Genomic DNA, 15,227 nt, shown 5'->3' on the forward strand with positions numbered 1-15,227 from the left:
AACCCCTAGATTAGAACTCTTGACCCTCGGGGTAGCCCGATGAACGAACGCTGTACCACGCAGACTATACCATAAAGCTCGAGGTTATTAATGTTGAGCGCACTCAAGGACGGCATTTACGGACACGGCGAAAATTCTGCCGCAGAATGCAGTGGGGGAAGAGGGACTTCCGATGTTGTCCGCCCCTGCTCAACCATGGGAGAGAGAGATAAAGGGCTGTTATGTTTCCTGAACCACCTACCCATGCGCGTCAGCGAGTCCACTCACGGCTTCCCGTATCTGCAGTTAATGCGCGGGAAGCCTATTTCGGCAGGGTTGTTGAAGTATTCCATTCGCAGGGTGGAAGTATATCACCGTTTGGTCCGAAAACTTTGGAGCCACTGAAATGGAAAGAAGAAAGCGTGACGCGCGGACCCTTCAAGTAAATTAACGGAGTGGGTTCCTTCTCTTCGGAAGAAAATCCCTTCGGGCGTTTAAGATTTGGATTTTCGACAGACGGAAATAAATCCGAGCGCTTATCGAATATGAGAGAAGCATGCCTCTTTAGAAATCTCAATGGACGGGATATCAGAATTTATTCAATGGACAAGGAAAATATCAACACTGAACAATACGTGCATCAACAAATATTCCAATGTTAATGTACATCTTCGAGCTGTACATATACAGTTGTTTTAGGTCTATGCGAGGTGAGATAGAAGGATATCGGGGATTACTGAAGGGATAATTATAGAATAATATACAGTGGAAAGGACGAGAGCCAATGAGGGGTTGCCATAACATTAAAATAAGAGGTAGGAAGAAGCGTAGACGACATAGAACAGGTAGCGGATAGAATACTACTAGTAGAGATAAAAGCAGAACCGACGAACTTAGTTATTGTTAGGGTTCACATGCCACCGAACAACCATACGGAAGAAGAGGACGATAGGATATACGATCAGTTAGAGGACATAATCTCAGGTGTTCCTGCAGGGAAAAATTTGATAGTGATGGGGGATTGGAATGCGACAGTAGGCGAAGGAAGAGATGGTGACGAGGTGGGGGACTATGGTTTAGGCTCGAGGAATGACCGCGGGGAGAAAGCAGTGCAGTTCTGCAGGAGATGGCGTTAGTCATCACCAACACTTGGTTTAGACACCACAAAAGACGCAGGTATACATGGAAAATGCCAGGTGACTCATAAAGGTATCAGCTAGATTATACTCTGGCTAGGCAAAGATTCAGGAACAGTTGTGACATTCGGAACACTACGTAGATGTATAATCCATATTTTAAAATAAATTTTCGACTTGGTGGAAAGTTAAGGAGTGATTGTTTTTGCTTTCGTTCAGACATTGATCGTTTCCGGTCTTTTAACTTGCACAATACATACTCTTCTACTTTGAAGGACGTAGTACGTAGACTAAGGAATGTACGGTACTGAGATCTTACTGTCAACGTACAGATGTCAGAGGGGAAGCAACCCTTAGTATTCGGATGCGTGCATTGCACACACAATAATGGCTTGACCTGTCTTGGCGTGGTGCTGGTCTATCGTTTCATCTACTTAATACCCCGCAAGCCGCCGCAAGGGTGGGTGGCGGGTGGTGTTAGGACACCACCCGTAATTTAGGAATAAAAGAAAATAAATCGCATCCAAAAGCCACAAATTCATACGTCCACAAAAAATGGCATGCATTCATTCGAGAACAATTAAAACCCACCCACATGCTAACACATAAACTACCAACTAGCATACACATTCACCTACAAATATACCTGATATCTTTTCAATGTTTAATTTTGTTCCGACTTGTAAATTCATTGTTTTTAATAATTCTAGCGTGACTCCGGTTTCTTACTATTATGGTTTATGTGGTTGAGTATTTCTTTTGCATTCCCTCCTACGTCTTGCACTTGAGAACATTTACAGTGGGTGAAATCTACACTCTTTTGGAAGTACCTCAGTAAATTATCTCTGAGTTGGACTCTTTTTTACACAAAACTCTCCTTATTAAGTCGAGACTACTACTGTCATTTTAAAATATAAGAATTGGTATAGGGTAGCTATTTTAAACTATATTAGCTTCAAATTCTGGAATTATTTGATGGCATAGGTATTATTAGTTCTGTTTCCGATTGGTCCTTTCGCCGTCATGTAATGGGAATAAGAATCAATTAAATGGAAATCATGTAGGTAATGGTATCATTTCTTTTTACAATTTAATGTTAAGATCCCATCCAGATGTAAATGTATGTATCAAATTCAATTTAAGGAAGTTAGCATTGTAAATATTATTATTTCGTCATTACATTAAGTTTCAATTCATTGTGTTTCTATTTCATCTAACTGGTTATATTTATGTAAATATTGCATTACTAAATGGTGCCCACAAATGGGAATTGTCTTTAGACCTCAATAAATGTTCGGTTGTACATTTATTTAAAAGATCAACGGGATTTGTGTACAGATTAGCTGGATTTGCCCTAGATGTAGTTGAAGCCTTGTACAGGGTTTTGTTCCCTTTTACGGGTGTGACCTAAAACCCCCCGCCACACACCTTTGTGGCGGCTTGTGGGGTAATATGTAGATCTAGATGCAAATCTACATTTTTTGCTAGCACGTACATGAATTCGCACGCCTTTTCCGGGGATTTTTGGCGAATGTTTTTTTGTCCTTTTCCCAACCCTTTAAAATATTTTCTTGCGCAGAATTTCAATACGTAGATGTAGATACCTTATCCTTTCCACCTGGTGTTTGCACCCCCTGCCACACACCTTTTTTATCGGAGTGCGGGGTAATTACACACGCGGAGGTTGTATTAGGTGAGCTCTATCCTTACCTATCGGTACGACCTACGGGTTGAACGTAATGTGGTAGGTTTAATCTTATTAGATATTTCACTGTTCAGTGTTGTAACCATGTTCATCAATTAACTATTCACATATTTGTTTGTCAACATCGAGTCTTGAAAAAAAAAACTCTCCCAAAGCGAGCGAAAGGAACGGGACGCCGCGGGATGTCCCAATCCATTGGGACGGCGAGAGGGGGGCCTTAAAGTGAGCGAAAGGAGAAAGGGAGGGTAAGAGAGGAGAAGGGGTGGGGGGTGGAGGGCGAGGGTGGAAGAGGAGAGGGGCTGGGCGGGGGCGGCGCGGTGTCGAGAGCAAACGACGCTGATTCCGGTGTGGAGCAAAGGGAAGGCGGAAGGAAGGAAGGAAGGCTGATGAGGGGCGAAGGGGGGAGGTGGGTGGGGGGGGTATTTTTTTATTTTCTCGGCGTAGATAAAAAAACAAACAAAAATTAGAGTGGTAGTGTTTGGGAAAGAAAGAAAAAAAGAAGAAAGAGAGAGAGGGAGATCACATGAAATGTGAATGAACGGAAGGAATTATGGGGAGAAAGAGAGAGAGAGAGAGAAAGTGGAGAGTCGGAATCAGAGACCAAGGGGAGAGGTGAGAGATAGAGAGAGGTGGTGTAGGGTAGCTAGGGGAGAGAGGGTGAAATGGGTGCTGTGCGAGTGATGGAAATCTTGAGGTGGGTGGTAGAAGGGATGGAAAGGTAAAAGGGGAGAAATGTGCAGGTGTGTGTGTGTGTGTGTTTGGATGGTGGGAAGGGGGCGAGGGGATGGAAGGAGAGGGTCGTTTTGAGGGGAGGGAGGGTGGGGATAGAGGGGGAGACTTTGAGGGATGAAGGGGATGGCATGTGCCACTTCCGAGGTGGGGAGGAGGCAGGGGGAGGGGGAGGAGGGGAGGGAGAGGGGCGGGAGGGGAAGTGGAACGGGTAGGAGGAGGCGAGTTCCTGCGTTGTTGATTGGCTGGTCGCGTGGTTACGAGAACCCGTTCCCTCTCACTATCTCCCTCCCTTCCCCTTTACCCCCCCTCTGACTCCTCCACCAACACACAAGGAGCCACCTAGCCACAGTACAGCGTAAGGTCGGTGCTCGCGTGGACATAATAAACACCACCGCAAGGAACGCCGCCTTCCCAACCGTTTCCCTTCACCTCCTTGCCCGAGTAGGCAGCGGAGATTGCGGGCGCCCGAAGCCGCTTAATTAACAGTTTGAAAACCCCTGCGTGGTTCACCCCTGCCCCGTTTCGTTTCCCTGGAGACCGCGACCCCCCCCGTGAGGCCACCCAGTTGTGAGGGGTCTTCGTAGGTGGACAGTGCTTCGTCTTCATCGCCGACCTCGTCCAAGAGAGTCGCAGTTCGATCGACGACTCGAGGCACGAGCGCATATTCCCGTGGGTCCTTCGTCCGCCCTTCCGGGTTGAGGATCGGCCCTGCACCACCGTCGTCACTGCAGGAGGACGGAGCCTGTAGCCGTAGGAGACGGGCTACTATTGCCGTGAGTGTCGCCCTTGAGGAGGAGGAACCGCAAGGCGAGATGACCAACGTCCGGAGGACCGTTATCAAGTGAGTAGTAGTGTTGTGTTAGCACGCACACACAGGGAGGGGGGGCGTGGCGGTGAGGGCGTCGAGTGGGGGGAGGGAGGGACGAGGAGATCGCAAAAGGGGGAAGAGAAAGCAAGGGGTGCGAGCACTTCGGCGCTACAACTTCGGATGATCGAAATTCGACCCATGCGATCTTGTCCATCCACTTAGGCCTCCGAATGGTGAAGACGTAAAATCCGCGCTTACATCTCTTGCGAAAATAACACACGAAGAGAATAAGATGTTGTACAAAATTTTGTATGCCCTGACTGGTATTTTTTGACCGGTTTCCAGGGTCCCGTGGGAGTCGCTTGCGGCGGGAGGCGGTACTTAGGAAAAAAAACTTGACATAAACAAAAATCTCTTCGGTTCCTCACTGCCTGATGCGAAATTCAAAAACACTAGTCCTCACTTATCCTAGTACAATACTACTGCCGTTCTGATCTCCTCGCGCCGCCGCAAATAAATGTTACTCTGGAAAAGCTTGAGAGAACCAGAAAGAATCGACCGAGTGCGACGTTCAATAACAAAATAATGGCTTTCCTTACCCCAAGTACGGAATAAATACTGTAAAATGTCAGCTGTTTTCCTCTACGTCAGAGTAGGATATCTATCTATACGTATATCTCACACGAACTTCTGGCGGTGAATATTATGCCTCCACCTTTCACCGACGGTCTTCCGGATGCGGTTAGGACCGACCCCGCGGACCAGATCCGCTTGGAACCTGGACCACAACTTAACACACTGATGCACAAACTTTGCCTATCAACTGGCCGCACAATACTCAGATTTTTTCCGAAAGTGTGGTCCGCATTAAGAACATTAACGGAAATATATATATATATATATATATATATATATATATATATATATATATATATATATATATATATATATATAAATTACTTCGTACACGTTAACTACTCTCTTACATCAACACGTAAGTCAATGAAGGAGGGGATCGAGATGGTGAGGTGGCTATCGTATTGGCTTCCCACCCAGAGGGCCCAGGTTCAAATCCCGGCGGTGTTGAATATTTTTCAGTGGTATCCCTATCCCTGCTTGAGGAGCTTTGTGGAGGGCACTTTGAGTGAGTACGCCGTCCGTCGGATGGGACGTTAAGCTGCGGACCCCTTGGCGCCTTTCGTAAAGATCAGGCTAATGCCGACGCCGGGTTTTTCTCCACCCTTCATCCTTTCCTGTCCATCCCCCATGGCGCAAATGACCTCAACTGTCGGTCGCCTCCCCTAAATACTACTACTACTCCATGAAGGAGATCAGATATCTGCATTATCAAAAACAAATTTAAGGATAAAATTTAGCTTTTTACTATTTCAATTAAAAATTATAATGCTCAATTTCAAATATCATTTAGTGTTTTTAATTGAGCATCGGCGTTTGTGGTTTGCGTAAAAATCAGTTGAGGCCCTAGAGTTGGCGTCAGAGGAAGGCTGTGCCCAAGGCTCTAACGAGTTTTTCCACTGAAACTAACAGAAAGATTTTTAAGGAATACGTACGGTCGTTCGCGTTAGAACACAAACGAATTGAAGTAAGGAAAAGCGTATTCAATTATTTAACGCTGGGAAAGTAATGACTTGAAATAAATGAGTGGGGGTAAGTTCATTTACCCCAATATGGCCTGTTAATTTCCGAAGTTAAGAAAACCGAGTCTTATATAAACATACGAATTTCACCAAGTGGGTCATCGGGAAGTGATCACTGCGGCGTGTGTGGCTTTATTGAGACACGAGCCGTCAGGGGGAGATATTGATATTTTTGACACCAATACCAAAAATAACCAGAGTTAACCATCGTGTTGGTCGACTCCGTGCGCATGAGGACATGAATCTCGTAACACACACCAACGAGGAAAATAACATATCACGGAAAGTGGAAGGATTGGGCATACCGTGATTATCCCTACTAAGCCACTTGTGGTTTTCTCAGAACCTCTAATCCGCTCAGGACTTTAAGGCGGACTGTGTTTGCCAATGGTGTCACGTGAAATACGCCGGGATTGAACACGCGAGTTATCCCGTCCACGTACACGTATTTCTAACGAGTGAATTTTTAATTTGCCATAGTTGCATGCATCCAGGATTTAGGAGATTGTTTTAATTGTTTGTGATAGCAGAATGCGAGTGAACAATATTTTTCTTTGAATGATGCCACAGAATACATATTGCATATAGCATTTTAGGCTTTTAAATTGACTGAGTAAATTGCACAAAAATCTCTTTCTTCCGACCCAAAAGTTTTGACTCATGCAAATTCGTATTTATTCTTAAGGTTCTGCAAAGATCGGAACTCGCGTGGAAGAATAAAAATATTAATGTGCAATCCACTTTTGCATTTAAATCGATAAATAAAATGAAGTGAGGGATGAAAATTTAAAAGATAATGTCTGCTTATGTTAATAACTTTTGGTCGACCTACAGTTGTGGTGCTCATAAAATATTTACTCGATATAAATAAATAAATTCTTATTTTAACGTTCGCTGGGATGGAACTAACCACCTTCCGATACTCAACCGTAATGCGTTGACAAAATATCTACGTTCAGAGATCTTCTAAATACTAAATCCTTCCGACTCAGAGCAATGCTTAAATTTGATCGTTTTGATATTTTAATCGACGTGCTTAAAATTGATCGTTTTGTTATATTTCACACTTTTTATTACAATTGAAACCAATGTATGACGATAGAAAGTGCATAATATTGTAGAGTGATTCATTTACAGCGCATAACGAGGTAGTCCAATGGGTAGAGTACTGGGATACTGACTGGAGGACCTAGGTTCGATTTAATCACGCACCTCTGGGCACCTTCAGCTTCAATCAAGTGGTGTGATTGTTTTCGGGTACCGCATCTGACAATGCACCAATTTCAGAGAGGAAAAATCATTCACCTTGACCCGGATTCGATCCCTGATCCCTCCACGTCCGGCCGAGTGCTTTAGCTAGTTAAACTATCGAGGCGTCCTCTTAAACTCTGATATTTTTTTTATTTACCATATCTTACTCGGCGACCATGGGTAGCCCAGGGAAAGGAACTGGACGCCATTTTTTCCCTGTTGATGCGTGAATTTTACACACGCCACATAGAGCTTATGGCAAGGAGAGCTCTAATATCACATATTAAGTGAACATTCGGATTGATGACTACGACGATAATTTACAACATCTCAAAATTCTACCACCTAAATATAAATTAAAGAGTCAAATTCATCGTGTTGCATTCTTAATGAAATGAAATGTTTGAAATTCTGAAACCAATTCTTTCGACTCGCATCCTGTAGTGGTGTTCCATTCGCATTGTCACGTGGTATTTCGTGACTCTGATGAGTGTCTCTCCCTCCCTCTCTCTCTCTCTGGCCATTCACGGAATTACTGTTATCTGCGGGGCATCAGTCAGCCGCGACCTACATTTCTTCTTTTTTTTCAATTTGGCTCAGGGCGATATTTTCAAATGCATTTATACAAACACGCATCGAAGTTTCTTCGGTTAAAATCTTATCGATGCCAACAGTAAAATAGCTGCTAACATACATCCTAATATTGAATAAAATATCTTAGATGCTAGCGATTTGATGAGACTCGTAAAAATGTTTAACTGATGCACGTGGTGGTCCAGTTGGTAACCGGAATACCCGGGTTCGATTCAGGCTGACGCCTCTGGACACGCTCGGCCACTCACCCGAGACGTGCTATTTTTCGAATACCAGATCTTTCTGGGAAACCACAGGTGACACAGGGGAAAGAAACTGCCCCTCCTGAAGCAGTAATTTCACACGCCAAATAGGGATAAGTAATACGTGAGCTCCATTCTCTTCTAATAACCCTAACTTCGAGTTTTTCACTCATCTTTCCAACAGTTATAATTAATGGGAATAACTGCATAGACACCGGCGAATTCTGCAATTTCCCAATTTTACTTCACTTCGGACGACTAGTGACAAGTGTATCTTAAGAACTTTGCTAAGAACGAGTGTTATCGAGCTAAGGAGAAGAAAATGGATTGAAATGAAAATAAAATGGAACGGGCCGTATAAGGGATGGGAACACACATAAATTCGTCATTTATGTGTGTGTGTTCCTATCTGTTTACCTTATACCTACTTCCATGTGAAAGAATATTTGTTCTAATATATATATATATATATGTGTGTGTGTGTGTGTGTGTGTGTGTGTGTGTGTATATGTATATATATATATATATATATATATATATATATATATATATATATATATATATATATATATAAACCGTACATTCATTGATTGTTGATGATGGTCAATTTTGTAGTGTTGGAGGGCAAGCGCCATGCCCAGTCAAAATTCATCCTCATTATTAATTAATGGGATATGACGCAAAAGTGGCTTTCAGGCAGTAATTAATCTTACGTTTAGGCAATATAAAAATGGCTAATTAAACCGCTAAAAATATCTAAGAAACGTCTCTTTTTCCCTAAAAATTGAAAAACCTACATGTTATCCCACATTGGAGAAAATGCTGCTCAATCCCCTTTCACACACAGAAATCATGTCATCATCAGAAATCATGTGATCAGAAATCATCATTAAAGTTTTTTACTAAAATTCCCAGCACGCTACAACATGGTGCTCCAAGGTCCGTAAGACTGGAGGAATCCGAAATCGCCGAAAATCTCATTGATTCAATTCATCCCACATCTCTCTCAACGTTTATTTATCCAAAGATGACTACGGCAAGCCCAGATCAATGGCGAAATAATCATTGCTTAACTCTTTTATTCTAACTCGCATTTTCTCCTTGAATATTGAGAAAGCAAACATTGCATGGAGCCGGAACGCCAATATTTTCTTCAACTCATGTTTATTTTTTTGTCGCAGAACTCGGAAGAAATTTCTTATTCGCGAAAGGTGTTCGCAAGTTCAGCGAACAAAATGAGGGGGATCGAATGCAGACTAACGCGGAACGGACAAATTATTTCGCTATTCACATCACGCGTTACGAATCGACTTCAAAGTTTTCACTCAAATGCCAACAGAAAGATTAGTGCAAAAAAATAAAAGAGGTTCACAAAAGAATTGCCGATCGCCAAGCGAACCCGACAAAGGAGCGGCGTGAGGGCGTACCGAAAGAGTGCGAGGGGACTTCCATTGTTGTCGGTTGAGTCGGCGCCTGCGCAGAGGGAACCTTGGGGAGAGCGAGCGAATGCATTCGTTTCCCCATCCACACCGGTGCATAAGTTGGAACTTATATGCGGGCGAATTTGTGTCATTCACAATTTCGTAATGTTTACTTACTGCTAAATTTTCAAACCATGTACTTATTCCCATGTTCGAATCTTTGAATCCTCTTGACTACCGTTCATACGCTAATCGTATGTTCACGTTGGCAGTAATATTTTACAATTAATGTCATTCCTTCATGTTGTATCTATGATGGATATGTAATATATGATGGGTTGATGATTAATTTTGAACCCTATTTGATTGGAATATATCGGATATCACTGACGATAAATAATTATTGATCCGAAATCATAGCGAAGGACATTATCAGAAATAAATTGTCCGCTTATTATTTATCAACCTCTAGAAATGATTCTACAAACATTGGTTTCGCTTTCGAATTTGCCACAGCCACTGTTTCATGAATTGAGAGTCACTTATCCCAATTCTATGCGCCAACTATATTTTAAATCACACATACTACATGTTCTACCCCTGAGTGCTCTTGACAATTCAATGTGTTTCCGTTTAGACGAGGACAGACAGAGTGAGAAGAGTTAGGGAGGGAAACTAGGTGTAGAAGGTTGGTGCGTTATGTCCCAGTAGATTGGATGACCTGGGTGACTTAGGCCACGATTTATCACCAAAATGGCGGACCAATATTATGCTTATCCAAGGAGAATGTCTTTCCGATCACTTTTCACCAATAATCTCGTAAATATTTTTAGACGGTCGCTTCCTTAAGGCAATCCGCGCCGTCATGCTGAGAACATCGGCTGATGATGTGGTGGTTCCGTGCCTCCCAGCGACGATCAATTCATCTCGGTTGCCAAGGTTACCACCACTGAATTCGAGCCTTAAAATGTGAGAGGGTGCAAAATAAACTATATTTAAAACATTCCTACATAAATTTACGTGGGTATTTCAACGCATGCATACGTATTTGACTCTCTAGTCGTTCACGAATTTAAGGGAACTTTTCTCTCCATAGCTTCTGGACTCTCCATCACCTTGAATCAAAAGAGGACAGATTGCTTCTTATGCAATTTTTTTTATTGATACCGTGCATTTGTTCATCCCAAATTGATGCAATATTCAAAAGACTAAGTATAAGTTTGAATTTTACAACGAGACCAAGTCTTTATTGTCTTCGTGCCACCCGTTTTCTAACTGGTTTCAGCATTATCCAGTGTACCTATAACTATGGTTGGTCGCGGTAGTCCAGGTGGTGGAGAGTTGGGCTACTGACCGGAGGGGCCCGGGTTCGATTCCCGTGCAAGGCACTCTGGGCACCTGCAGCTCTCCTCCTACCCTAATGAAGGTGCCTGATATTGAAGTGACTGGCTCAATATTGTCAATTATTTGCGTCAAGCGCCATCGTGGCAGTTTATTGGGTAAAATGAATTTGTACATAAATGACGCATGCGGTCGGAGGATATCTATTGAGGCACCAAGACTGGCATTCATATTGGGAAGTTCAGGGAAAGACACAGTGGACTTCGGTATTTGTCAAGGTCGCACGGATGAGACTGCAAAACCGTTTTCATTTTGCCAGCGCCCCCTTCCCCACCTCAAACGCCTCCCTCCCCTTTCCCCGACGTCCCGCCCACTCCCTGTCCGTCCCTGAACATGTCCCTGCGCCGATTTCACCTGTTGACGCCCGCCCGAGTGTGAGGCGCTTTTGAAATATTTTCAGTCGCGGGACTCAGGTGAGGTAACGCGGACATGTCGATTATTTGCTTTCTCGCCGTCTCTTGGCGGCGCATGCCTGGATCGCGAGGCGGCGTAGCTTCACACCCAACTCCCTCGCAATTGGTGATTCGCACTCCTTGGTCTACCATGGAGTATTGAGGGAGTCAAAGGCGGTGTGCGGATGGGATGCAGATGGAGGAGAGTCCAGGTTATGATATATATATATATATATATATATATAAACAAAAAAAATATATATATATATGTGGGTCGCGGTAGTCCAGTGGAGAGAGGTTCGAGTCCCGGTCAAGGAAATATTTTTACTCTTGTGATCCGTTCGATTCCGCCTTCCCCACCTCTATGTTGTTCGTCCTTTATGTGTGTTCCTATCCCTTTTCCTTATATCTGTTTCTGTATATATGAGTTCGCCGTTTGGCGGGATTTCGTGTTTGAATGTGTATATATATATATATATATATATATATATATATATATATATATATATATATATATATATATATATATATATATATATATATATGTATGCTGGATGTTGTGTTTTGCTAGGAGTCACAAAATGTTTATTTAGGAACTTTGTCCATTCAAAAACCTACCTTAACCGGTAGATTACCTTATAATAATAATTTATGCATGTATGTAAAAATATATTTTTTTTGGTAGGTGATGGTAGAGTTCACCCAGTACTAAGCCCGACTATATATATATATATATATATATATATATATATATATATATATATATATATATATATAATGGACAAACAATATAGAAACCACTTAGAAGATCACTCACACGTTATTTCTTCATCATTTCGACGGAATTCCGCTCCGTCTTCATCGGAAGATATAGAAGTAATGAAAGTGTTTCTATATTGTTTGTTGCTGTGCAATTTATTATTCGGCACTTCCGTGTTACGTCGACGAAATCATATATATATATATATATAATATATATATATATATATTACGTAAGTGCACTTCAGCAAATGACGATGGTAAAATGCTCAAGTTTGAGTTTTCAGTGTCCGACAACGCCAATGCAAGATTTTATTCATGCTCGTATGGCAGTGAAGGATGAACCACTGAATGAATTGTAGTCAAATGGTGCAGAAAAACACGTCGTTCTCACAGACTCACTGATATCATTTGCACCATTATATACCACCTGTAATATTGCTAATATAACAGCACTGACACAACTTTTTAAAAATTGATATCAGTTCATTGGTGGTCAAAACAAAAACAACTAAAACGCATGGTTTCATAAATAAGTTAGCAACACGTTTCATGAAGCAATTAGAACCTCTTTAGTGTACTTAAAAGCTGTTATATTCACGTAACATCCGCTTAAGAAATTAGCACCACTGGAAGTTACATTACACTTTTCAACACTTGTCATTAACACATGAATTTAGGTGACTCGTGCAGTCAAGGTCGAAACTCTTTTTTCGATCGATTTCGATTGGTCGAAAAAAATTTTCTAGTTGCGCGTTTCGTGCTTTCACCGGTTGCGTTCGCGTTGACCCATGACCCATGGTGACCATCTGAAGTCAAAGGTCGTTAAGAATTGGACCAATCACGGGTACGAACGAGCTCCTTTAAATTATCCCCCCACGTACGATCGCGGTTCGTATTACAGTACCATGTTTGATGAAAAATTCCCATGGCCTCCTAAACAATCTAACCTATTTCCAAAGAACAATGATATTCGAGATAAATGTTCCTATTAATACATTTTCTATAACAAACTCTTACAGCGCTATGTTTCAAAGAAGGCTTCTATTCTTACCTGGTTCAATTTTCCAGTGCTGAATGCCCCTGACCTGTAGTATGCTATGAGACACATTTTGACGAACTGCTTCCTTGTTTGCGACATAAGGTTCTTTCGACATTGAATATTTTCCTCTTCTTCTTGAACAACTTCTTAGCTTGAACTATTCTTTGCTTGATGTCGATCGAACTTCTTCCGTCCTAAGTCATACTACTCGCAATGTCGATGAAGGAATCCCCTCGCTCCAGTGTTATTTCACGAATTGCGATATCTGCCAACAGCTTTTCTCTTCCACACTAGGATTTCATTTTCCATGGCGCAGGAGGAGGATCTTCTGTAGATTAAATGGACAGGCAGAGAGAGGAACGAGAGTGTATACGCATAGAAAGACAGAAGAGGAAAGGACCATAAGGAGAAGTCTAGTACAAATAAGAAGTAGATGTATTCGAGGTCTCGCAAATTATTCGTACTCCTACATACATTGGTCGCTTGGATCATGCATATAAAATTCGGGAAATAGATGCCAGAACTAGCCGACTCAAGGACTCCTTCTTCCCACGGACAATACGGGATAGCAACTGCAGGGTTATAGATAGCAAAAATTCCACTTGCCACCCTCAGCGTCTAAAAAATAATTAGTTCTACTTAAATGCATGCTCTTCCACTAACCTTATGTGTTTTGCTATAATAACCCATTCTTTCCGAATGACCTCATTCGTGTTCTGTTCATCTGTTTTTCAGTCTCCCTTTCAATCCCTCGTCCCTCTCCACGGGGGGAAATTCCTGCTACCTGCAACGTTGGGTCGCATTCCCTGCCTTTTACAGACTCTTTGGGGGGTAGAGTGTTTCGTGGTGCATTTTCATGTGGTGTTTCAATTTCTTGCTTGTTTTGTCCTGGCTTGCGTGTTGTAGGATGGCTTTCGTGCTGCATCATGGGGTGCAGTTTTTTAGTTGTTTTGCGGTATATGTGCTTGCATGAGTATTGGATGAAGGGATTTTTGCATGAGTGTGTGCGCTGCTGTGGGTGTAATTTTCCGTGTTGTTTTTTTGCATGTGGTATTTTTCCTTTTTACGGTTGGTGACCTAACACCCCCCGCCACACGCCCTTGCGGCGGCTTGCGGGGCATTATGTAGATGTAGATGTATTGGGCACACCTTGAGCGACAATGGATTATTTTGTGTACATAATAGAATGGAAAATTTATGACAAGACGAGATGAGGAAGACTGAGAGACAAGTACATAGGAAACAAATTAATAAGGACATAAAATAGAGCACGTAATAGGGGGTGAAGGAATGAACACTGAATAGGGAAGAATGGAGGCCTGAAATGCATCAATCTTACGACTAAATACTAATCATAATGAATTAAATCTTCATAATCCATTTCGAACTCCACGAGTTTCATTCCTCTAATTCACTCAATTTATTTGATTAAAAATATTTAGGGACGATTCTGAACCAAACACCAGTCGAGAGACGAAGTAGTCAGTCTAATGGTCCGCGTTACATATAAAAAAAAACTCATAATGATTGGCTGAAATCAGTAGAGATCCATTGACTGAGATGAAAGTGAGATAATTCATGTTTGGATTATGTCCTTTCATGCAATGTGAATCTGCCTTAAGGGTAGAGGACTTCTCAAAAAAGAACGAGAAAATCTTCCATCTTACGGAGCTTTATGCAAGGGATGGGACGGAGATTTGGTTAATTCAGGGCCGGCCAGAGAAAGCTCTTTCGGACGAGAACCAGCATAGGAGGCAAAATGTAAGAGTGGTGAGATTATAATGGTTAATCCGTGTATTTTTTTATTCTCCGAGTTGGAGAAAAATTTGTTCCTTCGGTGTTGGATTCCGAGAAAGCTCTTGGGATCCCGCAGAAATGCCGGCGACCCTCATGCGAGGTGGTGTTTACCATCTCCCTGAGGCGCCCGGGGCTGTTTTTCAGTCAAGCGATAACACGAAGGAGATGTCTTATATTTTTAGGCACTGCCCCCTCCATCCCTCCCCTATACCACCATCCCCATAGTTGTCTCGAGGCCTGAGTCATTATTCCAACCTTCCTCGGGCTGTTTGCATGTAGGTGAGGGCAAGAAAGAGAAACTGAAGGACGT

At 42.4% G+C, this 15,227-nt stretch overlaps 1 protein-coding gene across 1 annotated transcript in view; it reads left to right on the plus strand.

Moving 5' to 3' along the window:
* Positions 1-3,913: 3,913 nt before the first annotated feature.
* Nep2 (Neprilysin 2) overlaps positions 3,914-15,227 on the plus strand; it is a 259,222-nt gene continuing 247,908 nt past the window's right edge. The window contains exon 1 of the mRNA XM_071595689.1: positions 3,914-4,393. Coding sequence (XP_071451790.1) covers positions 4,365-4,393 — 29 coding nt within the window. The 5' untranslated portion in view covers positions 3,914-4,364. The remainder of the gene's footprint in view (positions 4,394-15,227) is intronic.

Source organism: Hetaerina americana, unplaced genomic scaffold, assembly GCF_022747635.1.
Source record: "Hetaerina americana unplaced genomic scaffold, ioHetAmer1.1.p SCAF_7, whole genome shotgun sequence".
NCBI classification, from domain to species: Eukaryota; Metazoa; Arthropoda; class Insecta; order Odonata; family Calopterygidae; genus Hetaerina; species Hetaerina americana.